This window comes from Symphalangus syndactylus, chromosome 7 (assembly GCF_028878055.3).
Source record: "Symphalangus syndactylus isolate Jambi chromosome 7, NHGRI_mSymSyn1-v2.1_pri, whole genome shotgun sequence".
Classification (NCBI taxonomy): domain Eukaryota; kingdom Metazoa; phylum Chordata; class Mammalia; order Primates; family Hylobatidae; genus Symphalangus; species Symphalangus syndactylus.
The window spans coordinates 96,467,574-96,492,913 of NC_072429.2; the positions used below are offsets into that span (position 1 = coordinate 96,467,574).

The 25,340-nt window shown below is 43.9% G+C and overlaps 1 protein-coding gene across 1 annotated transcript in view; it reads left to right on the forward strand.

Moving 5' to 3' along the window:
* Nucleotides 1–25,340, forward strand: part of LAPTM4B (lysosomal protein transmembrane 4 beta) — an 86,158-nt gene that overhangs the window by 15,960 nt on the left and 44,858 nt on the right. Inside the window, 1 exon segment of the mRNA XM_055286854.1 lies at nt 19,410–19,521. Coding sequence (XP_055142829.1) covers nt 19,410–19,521 — 112 coding nt within the window.

The window sequence follows — 25,340 nt, forward strand, 5'->3', positions numbered from 1 at the left end:
TGCTTAGAATTACCTGCATGTTTGCATCCCTCTTTCTCCATTACTCCTTTTTTCTTTTTGTAACCACTATAATTCTTACTTAAAAATGATTTATTTATTTATTTATTTTTTTAGACAGAGTCTCACTGTCGCCCAGGCCGGAGAGCGCACTGGCATGATCTCGGCTCACTGCAACCTCTGCCTCCCAGGTTCAAGTGATTCTCCTGCGCCAGCCTCCCAAGTAGCTGAGATTATAGGCACCTGCCAACATGCCCAGCTAATTTTTGTATTTCTTTTTTTAAATAAAAGGTCTCATATATTTATGACCGAACCCAGCCAACCAACACATTCATAACGATTCAGAGAGAAAAAATATATTCCCAGTAAAACGTCCAACTGTCCAGATGGTGGCGCCATTTTCAGCTTGCTGTGGGAAGATGGTCATGACCTTGACACAGTGTAAATATGTGTCATCTTGTGTGCAATTCCTTATAGATCCAGCTTGCTTCTTCTCCAGTGTCTCCTTTTGGAGTTGTACCTGATTTTATTACCAGTTGTTAATCTGAATCCACTGGGGAATGGGACATTTTTGCTTTTGTTTCTTGGCCAGGAAACAATCCTGAAAGTCTTGTGAGAAGACATGGCAAGAAGTGGAGTCAGGCACACACCACGATGGTGGAGAAAGGAAGAGAGAACTAATTGTTCTATTTTTAGTAGAGATGAGGTTTCACTATGTTGACCAGGCTGGTCTCCAACTCCTGACCTCAAGTGATCCACCTGCCCTGGCCTCCCAGAAGTGCTGAGGTTAACAGGCATGAGCCACCACGCCTGGTCAAAAGTGAATATTTTTACACCCAAAGTACACAGCCCATCATTTTCTTTTGCACCTCAGATCTGCTGTCTAGGATCATTATTCCTCTGTATGAAATATATATTCTAAAATTTCCTTTGTTAAGAATCTGTTGGCTGCAACTTCTGACAGCCATTTTTTTTTTTTTTTTTTTTTTTTTTGAGATGAAGTCTAGCTCTGTCGCCCAGGTTGGAGTGCAGTGGCTCAAGCTTGGCTCATTGCAACCTCCACCTCCCGGGTTCAAGTGATTCTTCTGCCTCAGCCGCCTGAGTAGCTGAGACTACAGGTGTCCGTCACCATGCCTAGCTAATTTTTTGTATTTTTAGTACAGATGGGGTTTCACCATGTTGACCAGGCTGGTCTCGAACTCCTGACCTCGTGATCCGCCCACCTCAGCCTCCCAAAGTGCTGAGATTACAGGTGTGAGCTACTGTGCCCGGCCCTGACAGCCATTTTTTTTGGAAAACATCTTCATTTGGTGCTCACTCTTTATTTATATATATATATATACATATATATATATATATATATATATATTTTTTTTTTTTTTTTTTTTTTTTTTTTGAGACGGAGTTTTGCTCTTGTTGCCCAGGCTGGAGTGCAGTGGTGTGATCTCAACTTACTGCAACCTCCACCTCCTAGGTTCAAGCGATTGTCCTGCCTCAGCCTCTCAAGTAGCTGGGATTACAAGCGAGTGCCACCACTCCCGGCTAATTTTTTGTATTTTTAGTAGAGATGGGGTTTCACCATGTTGGCCAGGCTGTTCTCGAATCCCTACCTCAGGTGATCTGCCCACCTTGGCCTCCCAAAGTGCTGGGATTACAAGTGTGAGCCACCACGCCTGGCCTATTTTTTTGAGGTAGAGTCTCTCTTGCCCAGGCTGGAGCGCAATGGTGTGACCACGGCTCACTGCAGCCTTGACATCCTAGGCTCAAATGATCCTCCCTCCTTAGCCTCTGAAGTAGGTGGAACCCGACATACCCTACCATACCTGGCTAATTTTTTTTTTTTTTTTTTTTTTTTTGGAGAGACGGAGATTCGCTCTTATTGTCTAGGCTGGAGTGCAATGGTGTGATTTTGGCTCATCGCAACCCCTGCCTCCTGGGTTCAAGCAATTCTTCTGCCTCAGCCTCCCAAGTAGCTGGGATTACAGGCATGCACCATCACACCTGGCTAATTTTTTTTTTGTATTTTTAGTAGAGATGGGGTTTCTCCATGTTGGTCAGGCTGGTCTCGAACTCCTGACCTCAGGTGATCTGCATGCCTCGGCCTCCCAAAGTGCTGGGATTACAGGTGTGAGCCACCTCGCCCGGCCCTCTTTCCACTTTTTTGTACCCATTAACCTTCTGCCTCGTTACTCCCCACTACTGTTCCCAGCCTCTGGTAACCACCCTTCTACTCTCTAGCTCCATGAGTTCAATGGTTTAAAGTTTTAGCTCCCACAAATACGTGAGAACATGCAAAGTTTGGTTTCCTGTGCCTGGCTTATTTCACTTTACATAATGACCTCTAGTTCATCCATGTTGTTGCAAATGACAAGATCTCATTATGGCTGAATAGTACTCCATTCTGTATATGCACCACATTTTCTTTATCTGTTCACCTGTTGATGGACACTTAGGTTGCTTACAAATCTTCGCTATCGTGAATAGTGCTGCAATAAAATGGGAGTGCAGCTATTGTTTTTTTGATAGGCTTATTTCCTTTCTTTTGGGTATATACCTAGGTGTGGGATTGCTGCATTGTGTGATAGCTCTATTTTTAGTTTTTTGAGGAACCTCCAAACTGTTCTCCATAGTGGTTGTATAATTTTTTTTTTTTTTTTTTTTTTTTTTTTTTTAGACAGAGTCTCACTCTGTCGCCAGGCTGGAGTACAGTGGCGTGATCCTGGCTCACTGCAACCTCCACCTCCTGGGTTCAAGCGATTCTCCTGCCTCAGCTTCCTGAGTAGCTGGGATTACAGGTGTGCACCACCACGCCCGGCTAAATTTTGTATTTTTAGTAGAGACGGGGTTTCACCATGTTGGTCAGGCTGGTCTCAAACTCCTGATCTCGTGATCCGCCCGCCTCAGCCTCCCAAAGTGCTGGGATTACAGGCATGAGCCACCGCGCCTGGCTGTGGTTGTATAATTTACATTCCCACCAACAGTATACAAAAGTTCCATTTTATCTGCTTCCTTGTCAGCATTTGTTACTGCCTGACTTTGGGTAAAAGGAATTTTAACTGGGGTGAGATGATATAATATTGTATGTTTTTTTGTTTGTTTGTTTGTTTTTTGAGACGGAGTCTCACTCTGTTGCCCAGGCTAGAGTGCAGTGGTTCCATCTCAGCTCACTGTAACCTCTGATTCCTGGGTTCAAGCAATTCTGCTGTGTCAGCCTCCTGAGTAGCTGGAATTACAGGCATGTGCCACCATGCCCGGATAATTTTTGTGTTTTTTAGTAGAGGTGGGGTTTCGCCATGTTGGCCACACTGGTCTCAAACTCCTGACCTCGGGTGATCCGCCTGTCTCAGCCTCCCAAGGTGCTGGGGTTACTGGTATGTGCCATTGCGCTTGGCCTTCCCATTGTAGTTTTGATGACGAATTACTATTATTATTATTATGATTATTTTGAGACAGTTTCACTCTCACCCAGGCTGGAGTGCAGTATCATGATCTTGGCTCACTGCAACCTCTGTCTCCTGGGTTCAAATGATTCTCGTGCCTCAGCCTCCTGAGTAGCTAGGACTACTAGTGTACACCACCATGCCCAGCTAAGTTTTGTTTTTGTTTTCATTTTTGTTTTTTTGAGACAGAGTCTCACTCTGTCACCAAGGCTGGAGCTCAATGGCACGGTCTCGGCTCACTGCAACCTCTGCCTCCCGGGTTCACGCCATTCTCCTGCCTCAGCTTCCTGAGTAGCTGGGACTACAGGCACATACCACCACGCCCGGCTAATTTTTGTATTTTTAGTAGAGATAGGGTTTCACTATGTTGGCCAGGCTGGTCTCGAACTCCCGACCTTGTGATCTGCCCGCCTCAGTCTCCCAAAGTGCTGGGATCCAGGCATGAGCCACCGTGCCTGGCCTTAATTTTTGTATTTTTAGCGGAAATGGGGTCTCACCACATTGGCCAGGGTGGTCTCAAACTCCTGATCTCAAGTTATCTGCCTGCCTCAGCTTCTCAAAGTGTTGGACTACGGGCATGAGCCACTGTGCCCAGCAGTTTTGTGTTTTGAGACAAAGTCTGGCTCTATTGCCCAGGCTGGAGTGCAGTGGCACAGTCTTGGCTCACCGCAACCTCCGCCTCCTGAGTTCAAGCAATTCTCGTGTCTCAACCTCCCGAGTAGCTAGGATTACAGGTGTGTGCCACTGAGCCCTTCCTAGCTTTTTGTTTTTTTGAGACGGGTCTCACTTTATTTCCCAGGTTGGAGTGCAGTGGTGCAACCACATCTCATTGCAACCTCGACCTTTCAGCTCGAGCAGTTTTCCCACCTCAGCCTCCCAAGTAGCTGGGACCACAGGCACACACCACCACACCCAGCTATTTTTACAAATTATTATTTGTAGAAACAGGGTCTTGCTTGTTTGCCCAGGCTGGTCTTGAGCTTCTGGGTTCAAGCGAGCCACCTGCCTCGGCCTCCCAAACTGCTGGGATTACAGGCATGAGCCACCATGCCTGGTTGATACTTTTTTGTGCACAGAGTTTAGGTCTCCATTGTCCATCCTGAACTAGGCTCTGGGCTGGGCCTGTCTCTTCATAATCAAGGATTTAAAATGTTCTTTAAGACATGAAAGGGAGCACAGTCATTTTCTGCCTCCACACCCTGTCCCTCCATGTCTCCCAGCAGGTCTTTGCCTCTTCTGGGGGCCATCCTTTGCCTTCTGTCCATTGTCCAGACATCTTTGTTGTTAATTACGTGCACCCTGTGTTCTTTGAGTACATAATGGTGTCTTAGCCTGAGAATGAAGACCAGAACCGACTGAAGTGCACTCAGAGAAATTGGGATTGCTTCTGCTGGTGTGGCAAATCGTTTTGCACGCTAGCCACTTGTCAGATTGGGAGTGCTGTCTGGAGCACTCCCTTGAAAGGAATTTTGAGCTTGCTGCCAGGGATTGGTTTAGCAGAGTTGGCCAGGGCCTGTGAATGGGGTGTGGTGGCTTCTTGGGAGGAACCTGGGTTACTGGTAAGAGCATATATGGCATTTGTAATCAAAGCACCAACAATTGAATGTCAGTTGAAAACTATGTGACTGTATTTTGTGAACATGGTATGTGCATATGTCCCTGAAGTCTGAGTCCTCATCTGTAGAATGGTGTAGTAATGATCAGACTTGATAGGGAGGCAGCACTGTTTTTATAATATAAAATGGTGCATATGGGGATGGTGGTTTCTTGGTTTAGTTCATCACCTATGAGGAAGACGTCCTGAAAGGATGGTACTGTTGACTAAACTGGTGAATCAGAAAGACCTGGTTGAATTTGGGGGGGGGGACTTCCATAATATATTAAAAAATTATATCTATTGAAATGGGGCTCTAATAAAAGGTACAACATCCATTTTACTCCTTAAACTTTTTCCCTCAGAGTCTATAACCAAAGAGACCATCCTTTGACTTAGAAGTCATGGCCACCATTAGAATCCAACTCCAAGGATTGCCAAGAGTGGCTCATTTTCCTGCTTGTGTGCCTTAGAGTTTTTCTTAACAGTTGGTTCTTTTTTATTTTATTTTTTTGATACAAGGTCTCACTTTGTCACCCAGGCTGGAGTGCAGTGGCATCATCTCCACTCACTACATCCTTGACCTCCTGGGCTCCAGGTGCCTCCCACCCCAGCTCGCCAAGCAGCTGGGACAACAGGTGCGAGCCACCACGACCAGCTAATTATTTGTATTTTTGTAGATATGGGTTTCCCCATGTTGCCCGGGCTGGTCTGAAATTCCTGAGCTCAAATGATCCACCTCCCTTGGCCTCCCAAAGTGCTGGGATTACAGGTGTGAGCCGCCATGCCCACCCTAACAGTCAATTTATTTTTTATTTTTTATTTTTTTCCTTTTTTGAGACTAAGTCTTACTCTGAAGTGCAGGCTGCATTGCAGTGGCACGATCTCCGCTCGCTGCAACCTCTGCCTCCCAGGTCCAAGTGATTCTTCTGTCTCAGCCTCCCAAGTAGCTGGGATTACAGGCTCCCAGCACCACACTTGGCTGTTTTGTATTTTTAGTAGAGACAGGATTTCACCATGTTGGCCAGGCTGGTTTCGAACTCCTGACCTCAAGTGATCCACCCTCCTCAGCCTTCCAAAGTGCTGGGATTACAGGCGTGAACCATTGCGCCCAGCATAACAGTCAATTAGTCACTTAATCTGATACCCTAAAATTGTTTGTGCTATGATTTTTCTCTCAGGATGTTTAGGTCTGTTACTTTCTGGTGTTAATAGTGTCACCTCAGAAATCATACAAGGGATATGACAGATTTGAAAATAATAACTAGAAACTCTAGAAAGAAAAAAATACTGTTGATAAGGTAACAGAATTTGTTTTCACTCTGAATAGAACATCCACTTTATTGTTTTCCCGACTAGATAATAGTCGGGCTTTGCCATAATATATATGTGATGCGTAGCGTTGTGCCTGACATATATTTGTTGCATAATAGATTTTTGAATAACTGAATGAATGAGTTAATGAATGTTATAGCGTTTATTCTACATTTTACTTGGCTGTTGATGTATGTTTCTTCCACTGGACTAATGTTGGGCACAGGGACCATGTCTTTTTTTTAAACCATTTTTCTGTTCAGAAAAAAAAAAGGTTTAGCTTGCTCCTAGCACTCATTTAATTTTATATAAACACCCTATGAGGGTGAAGCAAATCTGAGTGATTTTCATTGTAAAATAAAATAAAAATTGTTCTTGGAATTATTTCTAAACAGAATATCAGTATTGTCTATTTCAGAAAAATCAGATTGTTCAAATGAATCTTGGGCCAACAGCTGTTCAAGAGTGATGTTAACATTGTCCATAGGAATGCCGTTTTGTAGGATTTGACACTTTCAGCGATAGAGAATTAGTATATTTTGTACATGGAAATACCACTATTACAACTGAATGCTGTAAACAGAATGTCTATCGTTTCCCAAATTGATATACTAGAGGAATGCGAAAATAATAATAAAAGCAAGATTTTTGTGGCAAACTTATCTCAGGATAAACGCTGCAGCTGCTAGGGCTGCTGGCAAGTATTCTTGGGACAAATGGGACAAGGGTTAAGAGTTGGGGTTCTTGCTCTGTCACCCAGGCTGGGGAGCAGTGGCACCGTCATAGCTCACTGCAGCCTTGAGCTCATGGGTGCAAGCCTTAACTTTCACCTCAGCCTCCCAAGTAGCTAGGACTGCAAGCACACACCACCAAACCCAGCTAATTGTTTTTTTGTTTGTTTGTTTGTTTGTTTGTTTTTTTTGACGGAATCTTGCTCTGTTACCCAGGCTGGAGTGCAATGGTGCAGTCTTGCCTCACTGCAGCCTCTGCCTCCTGGGTTCAGTTCTTCTGCCTCAGCATCCCAAGTAGCTGGGATTACCGGCACCTGCCATCACGCCTGGCTAATTTTTGTATTTTTAGTAGAGATGAGGTTTCACCATGTTAGCCGGGCTGGTCTTGAACTCCTGAGCTCAAGTGAACCGCCCGCCTTGGCCTCCCAAAGTGGTGGGATTACAGGTGTGAGCCACTGCACCCGGCCCAAACCCAGCTAATTTAAAATTTTTTAATAAATAGAAAAATTCAGCTCATCTTGAACTTTTGGCTTCTAGCAGTCCTTCTACCTCAGCCTCTGAAAGTGCTGGGAGTGCAAGCGTGAACCGCCATGACCAGCTTGGGACCATGTCTTAATCATTTTTGTACAACCAGTTTCAGTCAGAATGTTGGGCACATAGTAGGTGAACTAATTTAGTGAATTTCTTAGGCAAATAGGATTTTACAATAAATCTAATTTTCCCCCAGAATATATTTACCATATTTATTTGAATTGAAATAAAAAGCGTGAGAAGAAGTTTATTTTAATATTGGAACAGGACCATATTGAGAGTCTGATTCAAACTTTCCTTTGATTTGCCCATTGAAATTGAGTCCAAATGAGAGGCATACCTGCCATTAATGGCTTTTATTTTGTTTTAATTTATTTATTTTGAGATGGAGTCTCGCTCTGTCACCCAAGCTGGAGTGCAATGGCATGATCTTGGCTTACTGCAACCTCCACCTCCCATGTTCAAGCGATTCTCCTGCCTCAGCCTCCTGAGTAGCTGGGATTACAGGCACCCGCCACCATGCCCGGCTAACTTTTGTATTTTTAAGAGAAGGTTTGACCATGTTGTCCAGGTTGGTCCCAAACTCCTGACCCGAGGTGATCCACCTGCCTCGGCCTCCCAAAGTGCTGGGATTACAGGCATGAGCCACCATGCTCAGCCCTATTAATAACTTTTGGAAAAAATTTCCAAATACTGGAATATAGAAATTAGCCAAGTATCAGAAACAGCAAATCAGATTATAGTGTTTATTTATTATTATTTTTTGAGACGGAATCTCACTTTGTCACTCAGAGTGCAGTGTGGTAGCATGATCATAGCTCACTGGAGCTGCAACCTCCTGAGCTTAGGCAGTCTACCTGCGTCAGCCCCCAGAGTAGCTGGGACCACAGGTGCCTACCACCACACCTGGCTAATTATTATTTGTAGAGACAGGGTCTCATTATGTTGCCCAGGCTGGTCTTGAACTCCTGGGCTCAGTGGATCCTTACTCTTCAGCCTCTCAAAAATTGCTGGGATTACAGGAGTAAGCCACCCACACCTGGCCTGTTTTTTAAATTACGAATAATTTTTACTGATTATTGTACGTTTACATAAAAGGGCGTAAAATATAAACAGCTCAGCTATCACTAAGCAAAGACCCATGTATCTTATCACTCAAGACTGTTCTATTAATGGTTTGCTGTAGAGTTTATATATCTTTGACTTTTAAGAAAGTCTAACACTGGCCGGGCATGGTGGCTCACACCTGTAATCCCAGCATCTTGGGGGGCTGAGGTGGGTGGATCACTTGAGGTCAGGAGTTTGAGACCAGCCTGGCCAACATGGTGAAACCCTGTCTTTACTAAAAATACAAAAATTAGCCGAGTGTGGTGGCACTTGCCTGTAGTCCCAGCTACTCTGGAGGCTGAGATGGGAGAATTGCTTGAACCCCAGAGGCCGAGATTGCCCCACTGCACTCCAGCCTCGGCGACAGAGCGAGACTCTGTCTTTAAAAAAAAAAAAAAAGATGTAACACTAATTGGTACTTTTGATCTCTTCCTAGACAATGCAAGCACCTTAGCTTAGTTCATTTCCATTCACACCTCCTCTTGATTGATTGATTTATTTATTTTTTATTTTTTTGATGCGTATCAAATATATTAGGAAGGTTGCACATGGGAAGTCGGGGAATAAAAATGGGGGGTGGGAGTTAAAATAAATGAGAGAGGGACTTTATGTGGATCAGTGATAATAACTCAATCCCCTATTTGACAAGAGGGAGAAGGAAGAGGAAGAAAAAGAAAGTGGGATAAAGGATCAGAAAGGGAGGAAAATAGAAAAAATTAGAGTATGACTCCAGGGTAGACCTGTTTTGTTGTCACTGAGTTGGTTGGTTGGTTTGTCTGTTGTATTTTTCATGTTTCGCCAAGTTGGCCAGACTGGTCTCGAACTCCTAGCCCGAAGTGATCAACCCTCCTCGCCCCCCAGAGTGCCGGGACCACAGGCGTGAGCCACCACGTCCAGCCCCCACATTGCTTCTGGTCTCCGTGGTAGACCTCCCAGACGGGGCGGCCAGGCAGAGATGCTCCTCACTTCTTCCCAGACGATAGCACACCTCCTCTTGATTTATTTGCTGTTTTCCCCACTCACCTCTGTTGCCCAGGCTGGAGTGCAGAGGCGCAGTCTTAGCTTACCACAGCCTCAACCTCCGGTGCTCAAGCGATCCTCTTGCCTCTGCCCCCCAGTAGCTGGGACTACAGGCATGCGCCACCGTACCCGCCTAGTTTTTGTATGTTTTGGTAGAGATGGGGATTCACCTTGTTGGCCAGGCTGGTCTCCGATTCCTGACCTCAAGTGATCCTCCTGCCTCGGGCTCCCAAAGTGCTGGGATTACAAGCACCAGCCAGTTATTTCTTGATTATATGCTAAACAATGAGTGGATTATTCATGAGTCTAATTTTTGTGGAGATGGAGTCTTACTATGTTGTCCAGGCTGATCTCAAACTCCTGGGCTCAAGCAGTCATCCTGCCTGGGCCTCCTCAAGTGTTGGGATTACAGGTATGAGCCACTGTGCTCGTCTGGATCCTTGAATTAATATTATTTCACTCTGATGTTTCTCCCTTGTTATATCTATTTCCAGGTTTGACTTGAATGCCTGGACAGATTTGTTTATTATTGATCATTGTCTTAGCATGTTAGTTGTTATTTTATGCTTACATCATGCTTACATTAGACAATTTGGGAAAAAAGGAGTGTGATAATTAAAGATAAAAGTATGTTGTAGTGCTTTTACCTATGATTTATATATGTGAGCACATTAGAGATAGAAATGGCCGGGCATGGCCGGGCGCAGTGGCTCATTGCTGTAATCCCAGCACTTTGGGAGGCTGTGGTGGGCAGATCATCTGAGGTCAGGAGTTCGAGACCAGCCTGGCCAACATGGTAAAACCTCTTCTCTACTAAAAATACAAAAATTAGCTGGGCATGGTGGCAGGCGCTTGTAATCCCAGCTAAACGGGAGGCTGAGGCAGGAGAATCGCTTGAACCCAGGAGGCAGAGGTTTCAGTGAGCCGAGATTATGCCATTGCGCTCCAGCTTGCATGACACAGTGAGACGCTATCTCAATAAATAAATAAAGAAAGAAATGGCCGGGCACAATGGCTCATGCTTGTGATCCCAGCACTTCGGGAGACTTCGGTGGGAGCATCACTTGAGCCCAGGAGTTTGAGACCAGGTCGAGTAATATAGTGAGATCCTGTCTCAAATAAAAAACTAGATATAAATAATAAAATTGGAATTACAACTTTTTTTTTTTTTTTTGAGACGAAGTTTCGTTCTTATTGCCCAGGCTGGAGTGCAACGGTGCGACCTCGGCTCACTGAAACTTCTGCCTCCAAGGTTGAAGCAATTCTCCTGCCTCAGCCTTCTGAGTAGCTGGGATTACAGGCATGTGCCACCACGTACGGCTGATTTTCTATTTTAGTAGAGATGAGATTTCTCCATGTTGGTTAGGCTGGTCTCAAACTCCCGACCTCAGGTGATCCGCCTGCCTCGTCCTCCCAAAGTGCTGGGATTACAGGGGTGAGCCACTGCGCCCAGCTGGAATTACAACTTTTTAATACTGTGCTTTTCGTTTAGTGTGATTCTGTGAACATTTTCTTGTCATTAACATTTTAAAAAATAAGATTTTAGTGCTTGTATAGGATTCTGTTACTTGGCTTTAATATTCTGTCATTCTACTTTTGTTTCAAGTTTTCACTATTAAAGATAAGTCTGCAGTAATCATTTTTGGATACAACCTGTGTAAATTTCTGATCGTTGTTTAATTACTGTATCAGTGGGTTTGAATGTTCGTAAGGATTTTTTTTATTGAGGCTTTTAAAAAGGAGAGCTGACAATTACATTTTCAGTTGTTTAGATTCAAGCTGCAAGTCTCTTATTTGGGATCTGATAGATGACTTACGGGTGAAAAGCACTTTGAATTCCTGGAACATATTCAGGGGCTTAACACCACTTAAGAAATTGGACAGAAGTTGGATTTATTTACATGTGGAAGTAATCATTGTTAAGAACAAGGAAAAATATGTGACATCACAGGATCAGTTTGTAAATAGAACAGGAACAGTTTGCTCATGACATAAAAAAAAGACAAAGCCCAAATATAAGTGAGCATTAACTGAATTAGAGCATAAGTGTGTCCCCTCTTTTGCATTTAGATCAACTGTGGGCATTATGTATTCTGCTCCTGGCAAGCCTGAGCATCGTCTTGGTTCTCATTTGTGGTGATGTTTTATTCTTGGTTAGAATGGATGATTGAGCGATTGCCATTTTCTCTCTTTCAGAAAGTTCTTACCCAGTGTTGTTGGGGCTTTGACTCACGTTTGACCTTTTCGATCTGTCTGGGTTTAGTAGCTACCATGGCTAATCCTACCCCCAACCGCTTTGCACAGGCATAGGTCCTCATGGCTCCCCATTTTCTATTCACATCATTCATGGTGTGCCATATTCCCATCCAACAATTGAGGTTTTATATAATAATTATACAATAGATACGTGGTGGTTCACAGACCTTCTTATGTTAGGAAAATTCCACACTGATTAAAAGCCACAGTGGTGAGTCATTTGTGATGTGTAATGAGCTTACCTGTCATATCTTTGTTTTATCTGTGTCCCCTCTATCTGGACAGCCTCGTGAAGAACCAGGGCACCTGGAAGGGGACTTGGTCCCCCGAGAGAAAGACCACAGGGCTAGAGGTACAGAGTGGGTGATAATAGTTATTACAGCATTTATGACACTGGCAGGTGTAGGACCCAGGACCCACTCTGGAGTAAGAAGGACACACTGAGCCAGCAGCCAGGACTCTGTTGTCAGACACCATGTGATGTGTTACAGAGATGGAGCAGGAGAGGGCAGAAAGGCATGTAAGTATCTGACAGCATCAGGCTGTCAGAACTCCAGTAGCAAACAGAAAAACAGGGCACACATGAATACCACAGGGTGAGTACAAAGAGGAGGGTTAGAGGCCAGATGGATAAGCTAAAAATAGGATTATTTGGACATGCTGCAGTACTTTCAGCACAGTGTATCTAAAATCGACGTCGTCATAGTGCTTCCACTGACCTTTTCCATTTCCGATAATGACAAGATACATCCTGTCACGAGGCTTGAAGTCTTAGGTCTTCTTTGCTTCTTTTTCCTTGTTCTTTGCATCTAGTCAGTTACTGTATCTCTAGTAATTCTGCCTCCGTGTGGAAAGGTCTTGGGGTTCCAACCTTGGCTGTCCCACACATAGGCCCTAAGATAAAGTCACCAAACCTCACCACCTAACGTGGAAGATGACCATCTCACAGGGTTGTCATGAGAATTAGAGATGAAATGCCCTATTACTTCTTAGCCAGACTATTGTAGGTGTTTCCAGGGTCAAAGGACAAAATTACAACAATTTAGTTTAAAGATCTTAATTGGCTTTCTAGAATTGGGCAACACTTCATCTCATAAAATAGAGTATCCTGTGAGCTAAGCAGAGGAGCTTGGCTTTTTAGAGAGAAATGGGCTGAAGAAACCAGAAACAAAGAACTAAAACCAGATGAGTCATTTCAAAGGGACTTTTCTTTTTTTTTTTTTTTTTTTTTTTGAGACGGAGTGTTGCTCTCTCCCCCAGGCTGGAGTGCAGTGGCGCGATCTCGGCTCACTGCAAGCTCCGCCTCCCGGGTTCACGCCATTCTCCTGCCTCAGCCTCCTGAGTAGCTGGGACTACAGGCGCCCGCCACCACGCCCAGCTAATTTTTTGTATTTTTTTTTAGTAGAGACGGGGTTTCACCGTGTTAGCCAGGATGGTCTCGATCTCCTGACCTTGTGATCCGCCCGCCTCAGCCTCCCAAAGTGCTGGGATTACAGGCTTGAGCCACCGCGCCCGGCAAAGGGACTTTTCTTGTAAGGCAGGGGCAGGAAGACAGAACAATACAAAAATAACTGATGGTTAGCATCAGGTGACTTCAGGTTATCTGAACCTGAGCACGGTGACTGCATTTTGGTTTGTAGTCTGGTATGTTGGGGCCCTATTGTGCAGGAGCTCAGTCTGCAACAATGGCCGCCTATAATTTTTATTTAACACCAGATTGAATTCCTGCCTCTAATTTAGCCTTCCCACTTCTGCCAGTTTGTTCTTTCTAACAACATAGCTCTGATCATGTCATATCCTTCCTCAAAACCTCTATGGCATTTTCATTAACTATTAGAATTCCTATCCTAGTTTCGAGGCCTCTTCACCACCTGGCCCAATCCTACATTTTTGGTTCCATCCTCCAACATTTCCTTTTATACCTCCTGACCCTGGCGTTCCAGCCACATTGAACTTGCTGTCTTGAGGACATGTCCTTGTCTCAGTGGCATTGCTCATACTTGGAATTGTTATTTTCCACACCTCTCAGGCTCCAAATCTTCATCTTTCGAGTTCCTGTTCAAATGCTCCCATCTCTGTTGCAGGTCCGTGCAACTCCTGACTGTAACTCTCCTTAACTTCCATGATTCTTTCTCTGAGCTCTTGTCACATTCACTGCTTTATGCTTTTTGTTTTTTGGGTACATGATATATTTAACTTCATGTTCCGAGTCCTGGGGAGTTCTTCCTAAGCACTTAGCAAGTATGTGTTGTAGGCAATTAGTAGCTATATATGATCAGTAGACTCCACAGGGGAATAATAACAAGTGGATTAAGAGTTGACAGGTCCCTAGGGACTGAGAGTGCAGGAAAGCACATGCGTAAAGCAGGTGCATTAACACTGGCTTTAGAAGATCTAGAAAACTAGTAACCAAGAGCTTTTAATATGGTTCTTGTTAAGGTGTGAAGAGGTAAGATAACTCATTTGAGTGACTATTGTATGCCAGTCACCGGTCTAGGTATTTTATGTATATTCACTCATTTGAACTCTGGCCAGATGACATTCCGTTCTGTAATATTACCCCTTGACCTCTTTTTTTTTTTTTTGGAGATGGAGTTTTCGCTCTTGTTGCCCAGGCTAGAGTACAGTGGCGCAATCTCGGCTCACTGTAACCTCCGCCTGCCAGGTTCAAGCGATTCTCCTGCCTCAGCTTCCAGAGTAGCTGGGATTACAGGCATGCGCCACCATGCCCGGTTAATTTTGTATTTTTAGTGGAGACGGGGTTTCTTCATGTTGGTCAGGCTCGTCTTCAACTCCTGACTTCTGGTGATCTGCCCGCCTTGGCCTCCCAAAGTGCTAGGATTACAGGCATGAGCCACTGTGCCCGGCCCCGTTGACTTCTTGTTACATTTAGAATAAAATACAAAGTCAGGTGGTGGCTCGCGCATGTAATCCCAGGACTTCGGGAGGCCGGGGCAGGAGGAGCACTTGAGTCTGAGAGTTCAAGACCAGCTTGGGCAACATAGTGACACACCTCATCTCTAATTAAAACAAAACAAAGCAAAACTCCATAAGTAGCCCTACCGGACCCCAGACTCACACTGTACGACTTCCTCACCTTTCCATCTTCTCTGACCAACTCCTTACCTCTGCTCCCTCCTTTAAAGCTTTTTGCCCATGAATCCCAAATTTATGTTTTTTCATTTCAACTTTAAAACCCTACCCTATTATGATAACAATAATGGAGTACATTGCCTTTGTGTGGTTCTTCATACTTTTTTTTTTTTTTTTTGAGATGGAGTTTCACTCTTGTTGCCCAGGCTGGAGTGCAATGGTGCCATCTCAGTTCACTGCCATCTCCACCCCCTGCTGGGTTCAAGCGATTCTCCTGCCTTGGCCTCTGCAGTAGCTGGGATTACAGGCACACGCTAACATGTCCAGCTAATTTTTCTATTTTTAGCAGAGATAGGGTTTCACCACGTTGGCCAAACTGGTCTCGAACTCCTGACCTCAGGTTATCCATCTGCCTCGGCCTCCTAAAGTGCTAGGATTACAGGCCACCGCGCCCAGCTCTTCATAATTTTTCAAAGCACATTCCTCTTATTTCATTTGATCTTATTTCAGTCCACAATTTTCCACATACCTTTTCTCAAAAATAAGAGTATAGAAGAGTTGGGTGCAGTGGCTCACACCTGTAATCCCAGCACTTTGGGAGTCTGAGGCGGGCGGATCACTTGAGACCAGCCTGGCCAACATGGTGAAACTCTGTCTCTAATAAAAATACAAAAAAATGTAGCCAGGTGTGGTGGCAGGTGCCTGTAATTGCAGCTTACAGGCTCCTACTGAGGCGAGAGAATCACTTGAACCCGGGTGGTGGAGGTTGCAGTGAGCCGAGCTTGCGCCACTGCACTCCAGCCTGGGCGACAGTGCGAGACTCCATCTCAAAAAAAAAAAAAAGTATAGAGGGATTGAAATGCTAAGAAAATTTGACAGTTTATCAAATAACATCTTTGCCATACATCTTAATGCCAGTTGTGGGACTGGCCTGTGGCTCCTTTAAGCCTTGGAGTTGTAACAGAAAGTTTTCTTCAAATAGTTTTGTTAATCACACTGTTTAAAATGTGCTATGAAATTTCTTGGATCTTTGGAGAGAAACAAGATACTGTTACAGTAATTACTGTGGAGATGTTACTGGAAAGGGGATCCAGACCCCAAGAGAGGGTTCTTGGACCTCGTGCAAGAAATAATTCAGATTGAGTCCATAGAGTAAAGTGAACGTAAGTTTATTAAGTAAAGAAACAAAAGAATGGTTACTCCATAGGCAGAGCGGTAGCTTGGGCCGCTCGACTGATAATACCATAATTACTTATTCATTATATGCTAAACAAGGGGTGGATTATTCATGAGTTTTCCAGGAAAGGGGTGGGCAATTCCCGGAAATGAGAGTTCCTCCCCTTTTCAGGCCATATAGGGTAACTACCTGACGTTGCCATGGCATTTGTAAACTGTCATGGCGCTGGTGGGAGTGTCTTTTAGCATGCATGCTAATGTATTGTAACTAGTGCGTAATGAGTAGTGAGGACAGCCAGAGCTCACTTTTGTCACCATCTTGGTTTTGGTGGGTTTTGGCCGGCTTCTTTACCATCACCTGTTTTATCGGCAAGGTCTTTGTGACCTGTACCTTGTGCCGACCTCCCATCTCATCCTGTGACTTAGAAGGCCTAACCTCCTGGGAGTGCAGCCCAGTGGGTCTTAGCCACATTTTACCAAGCCCCTGTTCATAATGGAGTCGCTTTGGTTCAGATGCCTTTGACGGAGAAGGTAACTTTTCACTATATATTCTTTTGTACAATTCAGGTGTTTGGTTAAACACATGCTTGTAATATCTGTTTAAATTAGTTATATGTGTATGTATACTCTGGGAAGTGGCTGTTCTCATTATTATAATTTTTTTCAAAAAAGCAATCAGCTTTTATTTGACAATTTGGAAAATACAGGAAGAAAAAAAGTTATCCCGGCCAGGCACAGTGGCTCACGCCTATAATCCTAGCACTTTGGGAGGCCAAGGTGGGTGGATCATGAGGTCAGGAGTTCAAGACCAGCCTGACCAAGACAGTGAAACCCCATCTCTACTAAAAATACAAAAATTAGCCGGGTGTGGTGGCAGGCACCTGTAATTCCAGCTACTCAGGAGGCTGAGGCAGGAGAATCGCTTGAACCTGGCAGGTGGAGGTTGCAGTGAGCCGAGATCATGCCACTACACTCCAGCCTGGGTGACAGAGTGAGACTCCATCTCAAAAAAAAAAAAAAAAGAAAAAAGAAGTTACTTCGAATCCTACAATAATCCTGAAACAACCAATTGGGATTGTTATTTAAAAATAAACTTTTTTTTTTCCCTGAGACAGGGTCTCACTCTTTTACCCAGGCTGGAGGGCAGTGGCACGATCTCAGCTCACTGGAACCTCTGCCTCCGTGGTTGAAGTGATTCTCCTGCCTCAGCCTCCTGAGTAGCTGGGATTACAGGCATCCATCACCACGCCCAACTAATTTGTATTTTAAGAAATAGGGTTTCACCATGTTGGCCAGGCTGGTCTCAAACTCCTAATCTCAAGTGATCCACCCACCTCGGCCTCCCAAAGTGGTGGGATTACAGGTGTGAGCCACCGTGCCCGGCCAAAAATAAACTCTTGAATGGAAGTTCTGTAAAGCATTTACACTTCTTTTAAACAGGTATTTCCAAATATGTGGATTTTTGTTTATTTGGTTTTGAGGGAAGGTCTTACTATGTTGCCCAGGTTGGAGTGCAGTGGCGCATCAGCTCACTGTAGCCTCAAACTCCTGGGCTTAGGCGATCCTCCCACCTCAGCCTCCTGAGTAGCTGGGACTACAGGCGTGCGCCACTATGCCTGGCTCATTTTTTTGTTTGTTGAGATGGGGTCTCACTGTGTTGCCCAGGCTTGTCTTGAGCTCCTGGGCTCAACTGATCTTCCCACCTCAGCCTCCCAAAGTGCTGGGATTGCAGACATGAGCCACTATGTTCAACCCAAATAATGATTTTTGTGGTAGGATATGCCATTAGTTAGTGTTGTTAGTAAGAGGCTTTCTCTGTGTATCTTCACTCCGTTTGAGAAGAGTAAAACATAGAACTCTGCCATAAGTTTCTGAACTTAGAATAGTAAAGAAGTAACAAGCCAGTCTTGGCCTGGCCCAATGATGCACACCTGTAGGTCCAGCTACTTGGGAGGCAGAGGTGGGAGGATTGCTTGAGCCCAGGAGTTTGAGGCCAGCCTGGGCAATATAGACACCTTGTCTCTCAACAGACAACAACCCAGTCTTAGCTGGTCCCTCACTTAAACTCTGCAATCCTTGCTACCCCAGCGCCACCAAAGTTAATATGTGTGTGTATTGTCCAGCAGTGACAGGAAGAATAAAGGAAATAGAAATGAAGAGGTAGAATGATCAGGATTTTGCAGTTGGTTGGGTGTGCAGGATAAAGATGGTAAACTCAGATGATCAAGTTTCATGTATGGACAGGAGACTTGTAGAGGTTAGGTTTTGGAACCTAAATTCCTGGATTCAAATCCCATCTCTACAGCTTGGTAGTTGTTTGTTCCTGGGCAGTGTTTTTTAACCTCTGAGCCTCAGTTTGCTATGTATAACATGGGAATAATTTAGTACCCACTTCGTTAGGTTATTGGAGGGCTTAAGAGAGATTCCACATAAAGCACTTAGCATAGTGCCTGAATGTTTTTCATTAATTATTAATAGCGAGGCCATTTTTTAAGTTAGAGAACAAATAAGGAGGAGCCGAAGTGGGAGATGTTAAAGAAGATGATTTTCGTTTAGAGGAGCTGAGTTTAAAGTAGCCAAGGGCAGTATTCAGAAGACAGGACTACTGGCCTGGCCTGGCCTGGAAAGGGTTATTAGGATGATCCTGGATCCACTATATAGCTTTGCATTCATTCTCTGAAACTGCTTCCTAAATGGCTTCAAAGCTCTCAAAGCTCCACTGGTTTGAACCTGTAAAATGTTTGATTAACTGATACAACTTGGGTTGCTTACCTTTAGCTCAAGAGTGTAGCTGACTCACTGGAAAGTTTTTGTGCTTTTTCAACCACTGGTGCCAGGGCTGCTGCCTGTGTTTGTGTGTGTTGTTCACTGCTCTGTGGTGCCTGGGCCAGGGGGAATGAGATAAAATCCTGCTGTTGTCTTCACTCCAAGCCTTGTGCACTTGGCTGCAACTGAATGGGCTGGCAGCATTTCTGCCTTGGGAATGTTTATCTGCTCCCTCGATGGGTGGGGCTTAGTGTTGAGAGTCAAGCCACTGAGGAAGTTGCCTGTGGCCAGCCTGACTCCATGTGGTCAGTGTAATTTTCTATTATAAGGATTGCATCCTGGGGTTACTTAAATTCTTTTTTTGTTTTTTTTTTCTTGTTGCAGATCATCAATGCTGTGGTACTGTTGATTTTATTGAGTGCCCTGGTTGATCCGGATCAGTATCACTTCTCAAGTTCTGAATTGGGAGGTGACTTTGAGTTCATGGATGATGCCAGTAAGTAGTAGATATTTGGATATTTTCAAGGGCAGGGAATCTGACTGCCAGCACTTCCTATTAAATTACACATATAGACTCATGAGCTCATTTGAGCTGATACATAACTTGTCATTGCAAATCAAATATTTGTGTGCGTCTAACGTTCTGTCATCTAGGTGCAAGAGTCTAAATAAGATCTATTTTCATCTTATGTTAACTTACCCATTTAAAAAACTACTGTATTATCATAGACTTTCTACCCTGGGCCTTTTGGCCTTTTTTGAGAGGAAGAGGTATAAATGCCAGGAAGGAAGGTGAAAAGGCTTGTGCTTATCTCCTGTGTCTTCTATTATGTTTCAGTGTTTATTTTTATTCTAGGAGTGATCCTTTTCCATTCTAGAAATGATGTTGCAGATTATTTGGGGAAATTTAGGGCCTTTTCCCAGTGAATGGAAATATGTACAGGGATGTGGATGTGGGGTAAGCAGGGAGGAAGCTAGGCTCCCAGCTTCAAGATCACTGCAGCCTCATCATTTTATAATCATTATGCTGAGTCCATGCCAAAGGAGAGGAGTAGTGCTGTGCATGATCTCAAGCAGAAGATAGTACAGATTTATTTCTCATTGGCTTTGGAGAACTTCAAGTGAGTTTTTCTTAAAAACTGTTGGAGCAAAGTAAGAGGGGGGAGAGTGGCTCAACATGCGGTTTTAGAGATCGGAAGCATTCGAAAGACATGGTGAGGGCTCTGTTTCTCCAAGTAAGAAAAAGCTGTTCAGTGGTTTTAACGAAATGCATGAACTGATGTGTGCATTTAAGATCCCTTTTGCTGCTGAGTAGGGGACTGGGTGTGTGAGCCCAGAGTCTGGGAGAGTGGTATTGGGGATACCACCTAGGCTGCACTGGGGATAGAGAACAGGGAAGGATTTGGCAACTTGCTGTTTTGGGCAGCGAAGGAGATGGAGGAATCAAAGATGACTTCTGCTTTCCAGTTTTAGGAGATGACCTGCGTCTTAACTGAGCTGAGAAAGTCTGGAGTCAGGAGGTGGGAACAGACTTGCGGGAGAAAACTAGACTTTAATTTCAGTAACTAGCTGAGCACATTTGTTTGGAATTGATACGGTTTGGCTGTGTTCCCCACCCAAATCTCTAATTGTACCTCCCAGAATTCCCCTGTATTGTGGGAGGGACCCGGGGGAGGTAATTGAATTGCGGGAACTGCTCTTTCCCTTGCTATTCTTGTGATAGTGAGTAAGTCTCACGAGATCGAGGCCGAGGCCAGCAGATCAGCTGAGTCCAGGAGTTCAAGACCAGCCTGGCCAAGGTGAGAAACCCCGTCTCTACTAAAAATAGAAAAATTAGCCCACTCTGGTGGTGGGCACCTGTAATCCCAGCTACTTGGGACGCTGAGGCAGGAGAATTGCTTGAACCCCAAGTGGCGGAGGTTGCAGTGTGCTGAGATCGCACCAGTGCACTTCAGCCTGGGCAACAGGCCACTTTTGCTTTTTCCTCATTCTCTCTTGTCACCGCCATGTAAGAAGTCCCTTTCACCCTTTGCCATGATTCTGAGGCCTCCCCAGCCATGTGGAACTGTAAGTCCAGTTAAACCTCTTTTTCTTCCCAGTCTCGGGTATGTGTTTATCAGCAGCATGAAAGCAGACTAGTACAGGAGCGTAGGCTCCGAAGCCAGAAGAGGTCAGTTTGAGTTCTGACACTGCCGTGTGTTGAAGATGCTAAACTTGAGCTAGTGACTTATCATTGTGTGCCTCAGTTTCCCCCTCTGCAAGATAGGAGTAACTTTATAACCACATGATTTAAATGATAGTAATTACAGACTGGCCACGGTGGCTCACACCTGTAATCCCAGCACTTTGGGAGGCTGGGAGGGTGGTGGGGATCACTTGAGATCAGGAGTTCAAGACCAGCCTGGCCAACATGGCAAAACCCCATCTCTACTAAAATCTACTTGCCTCAGAGTTGTTGTGAGGATTAAATGAGTTAGTGCATAAAACATGCTTAGAATGGGGCCTGGCCCATAGGAAGTGCTCAGTACCTTTTGCTGTTTCAGCTACTATTATCTAGATTGTTATGGCTGGAACATGTGAACCATCTTGAAGTGGAGAGGTTACAAAGGTCAGGCATGGGAGTCTGTGGCCCAGAGGAAATATTTGGACTGCGATTATAGATTTGAGGATATCAGCCTAAAAACTGAATTTCTGTTAGAGAAAGAGTAAAAAGAAAAGGCAACGGGGCCCAGAACTGAGCCTTGAAGGAGCCCCAACTGTAAGAGGCCAGGAGGAAGAATGAGAGAGTAACTAACTGGTAGTGAAGTAAACAGAGAACCAAGAGATGCTTTCTAGCCATCATCTTCCACCACTATTGTTTCATAACATGGATTAAGAAGTTGGGGCATTAAAGTTACTGCAGAGATAACTAAAAAAAAAAAAAAAAAAAAAGGAAAAGTTGGCATTATATTATCCTGGGATTTGAGATCCTGATTAGCTGGGATTATAGGCATGTGCCATCACATGGCTAATTTTTGTATTTTTTGTAGAGATGGGGTTTTGCCATGTTGTGTAGGCTGGTCTGGAACTCTTGAGCTCAAGTGGTCCACCTACCTCGACCTCCCAAAGTGCTGGGATTATAGGCATGAGCCACCACACCTGGCCAATTTTCATAATTTTCAAGCACAATTTAAAGTAATTAATTATTCAGGCTGGGCTCGGTGGCTCACGCCTGTAATTCCAGCACTTTGGGAGGCCAAGGCAGGCAGATAACCTGAGGTCAGGAGTTCGAGACCAGCTTGTCCAACATGGCAAAACCCCATCTCTACTAAAAACACAAAAATTAGCTGGGCATAATAGACACCTGGTAATTCCAGCTACTCAGGAGGCTGAGGCAGGAGAATTGCTTGAACCTGGGAGGGGGGAGTTTGCAGTGAGCCGAGATCGTGCCATTGCACTCTAGCCTGGGTGACAGAGTGAGACGACATTTCAAAATTAAAATAAATAATCCATCTCAAGGATTATTAATCCTGTCCACATGAGTGAAATATGGAAAGCTGTGTCCAATAACCTTTGGCCTATGAGCTTATTTATTAAAGGAGACCAAAACACATATAAAAGAAGTTTAAAAAAACAGATTCACGTGAATATCCACTTTTCTGTACCTCTATAACCACGTGATTTAAATGATAGAAAGTAATTACAGACTGGGTGCGATGGCTCACACCTGTAATCCCAGCACTTTGGGAGGCTGGGGGGGATCACTTGAGACCCGGAGTTCAAGACCAACCTGGCCAACATGGCAAAACCCCGTCTCTACTAAAAATACTAAAAAAGTAGCCGGGTGTGGGGGCGTGTGCCTGTGGTCCCAGCTACTTGGGAGGCTGAGGCAGGAGAATCGCTTTAACCCGGGAGGCAGAGGCTGCAGTGAGCCGAGATCGTGCCACTACACTCCAGCCTGGGTGACAGAGCAAGACTGCATCTCAAAAAAAAAAAAAAAAAGTAATTACAAACTATTCATTCAATCCTTTCAAATATATAAAATAGAGAAACTGCAAAGGCACTGGAATTAACATCCAGGACATTATAAAACAATTACTATTTTAAAGTCTTAAGTACCAGCAAGCCTTTCAAGGTAGCTAAATTAACCCTATCATGTCAGATAGTTATTACCCAGCTTAATCTCTGGTGATTAGAATAAGGCATGCAGTGTTGCTACCAGATCCAGATAGAACCATAGCATTATCATTTACAACTTCTTTTCCTAACCTCAATTGACCTAGAAAAGGAATCCTGCTACTGGAATTGTGTAGCTTTAATCTGAGGGGAAATAAAGCAGAGTGACATTAATTTAACATTAATTAAACTAATTATTCTTTCTGGAAGAATTCATATGAGTATAATGGGGTTATTCAGAACAGACAGAGTAAGAAATGTTAGATCACATTTGTAATCCCAACACTTTGGGAGGCTGAAGCGGGTGGATTGCTTGAGCTCAGGAGTTCGAGATCAGCCTGGGCAACATGGTGAAACCCTGTCTCAACTAAAAATACAAAAATTAGTCAGGTGTGATGGTGCATGCCTGTAATCCCAGCTACTTGGAAGGCTGAGGTGGGAGGATTGCTTGAGCCTGGGAGGCAGAGGTTGCAGTGAGCCAAGATTGTGTCACTGCACTCCAGCCTGGGTGACAGAGCCAGACCCTGTCTCAAATTAAACAATTATGAAAATTAATATAGCAATTTTATCTTGATATCTTTTTGCATTGGTGACAGCTATCTGAAGATTTCATCCAGCCAGACAGAGCAGAACTCTTTCTCACTTTTGCAGGTGATCTTTTCCATGATCTGGTAGAAGAAAGCTAAATTCCTATTTATATTGAAATGAGGCATATAGGAGAATCTACTGGAATAAAGAAAGAAAATATAAGAAAATGAGTTAAAAAATTTGTTTTTGAGACTGGGTCCCACTCTGTCACCAGGCTTGAGTGCAGTGTTGCACACAATCTGGGCTTACTGCAATCCCTACTTCTTGGGCTCAAGCGATTCTCCCACCTTAGCCTCCCAAGTAGCTGTAACTAGAGGCATGAGCCACCGCGCCTGGCTAATTTTTTGTAGAGATGGGGTTTTGTCATGTTGCCCAGGCTGGTCTCAAACTCCTGAGCTCAAGCAATTCGTCATTTTCAACCTCCCAAAGTGCTAAGATTACAGTCATGAGCCACCTTACCCGCCCTCAATTTTTTCAGTGTTATAAAAATTGACTATACTGGGAAAGAATGTGGAACTGTCATAGATTGGAGGAGACACAATTAAATGCACTGTGGGATCCTGGATTAGATTCTGGAAAAGAAAAAGGACATTGAGGGGGAACAGGTAAAATTCAAATTAGTTGTACAGTTTAATTAACAGTGTTGTACCAATGTTAATTTCCTGGTTTTGGTAGTTATGCTAGAGATAGGTAAATTGTTAATAGGGGAAGCAGGGTGAAGGGTATACGTGAATTCTGCTGTGTTTGTAACTTTCCTATATGTCTAAAATGACATCAGAATAAAAAGTTAAAGCAAAAGTAGTTCAATCCACTGACTTAGAAGCTCAAAGAGTAATGTTTGAAAAGCATATATGTGTGGCATATTGTGTTACACACTCATAGCCTTGAGCAGAAGTAGACTTCATGGAATTTTATTTGTGAGATTTTGTTTGGCAAAGAATTATAACAGCAAGTGTTCATACTATGCATAATATGAAACAGGAGTTCATCCATATTAATTTCTAATTAATTTTGTGGTAGATTTGTCTTTCTGGTCCAACTTACTTTCTTCACTGGGCAGACAAACTTAGCCTGAAGAAATAAATGGCCAGATAAGTTGTCAGGAAATGATGGCTACTTATATATACAGTCACCTGATTTAGGTTAAAGACACCACTACATTTATTGGAGAAAGGATGGTCTTTTCAATAAATGGTTCTGGGTGAAATTAATAAGAGAAAGACAGACACCTCACAAAAGAAGATATCCATAAGAGAATATTCTCCACATTACAAATTATAGGGAATTGCAAGTTACAACTACAGTAGTAAATTACCGTGCCCCTTCAAAATGACCAACATTAACGCAGTTAACAATACCTATTGGTATCGATGCCAAACAGCTGGAACTCTCAAATCACGGCTGGGAATGTAAATCACGCCAACCACTTTGGAAAACTAAAGCTAAATGTACATCTACCCTATGGCCCTGCATTCCACTCCTTGATATATGTACACTCCAGGAGTGAGTGTTACACAACTCAGTCCTAGATATATACCCTAGGGAAACAGGTGCTTCATAAATCCGTCATCA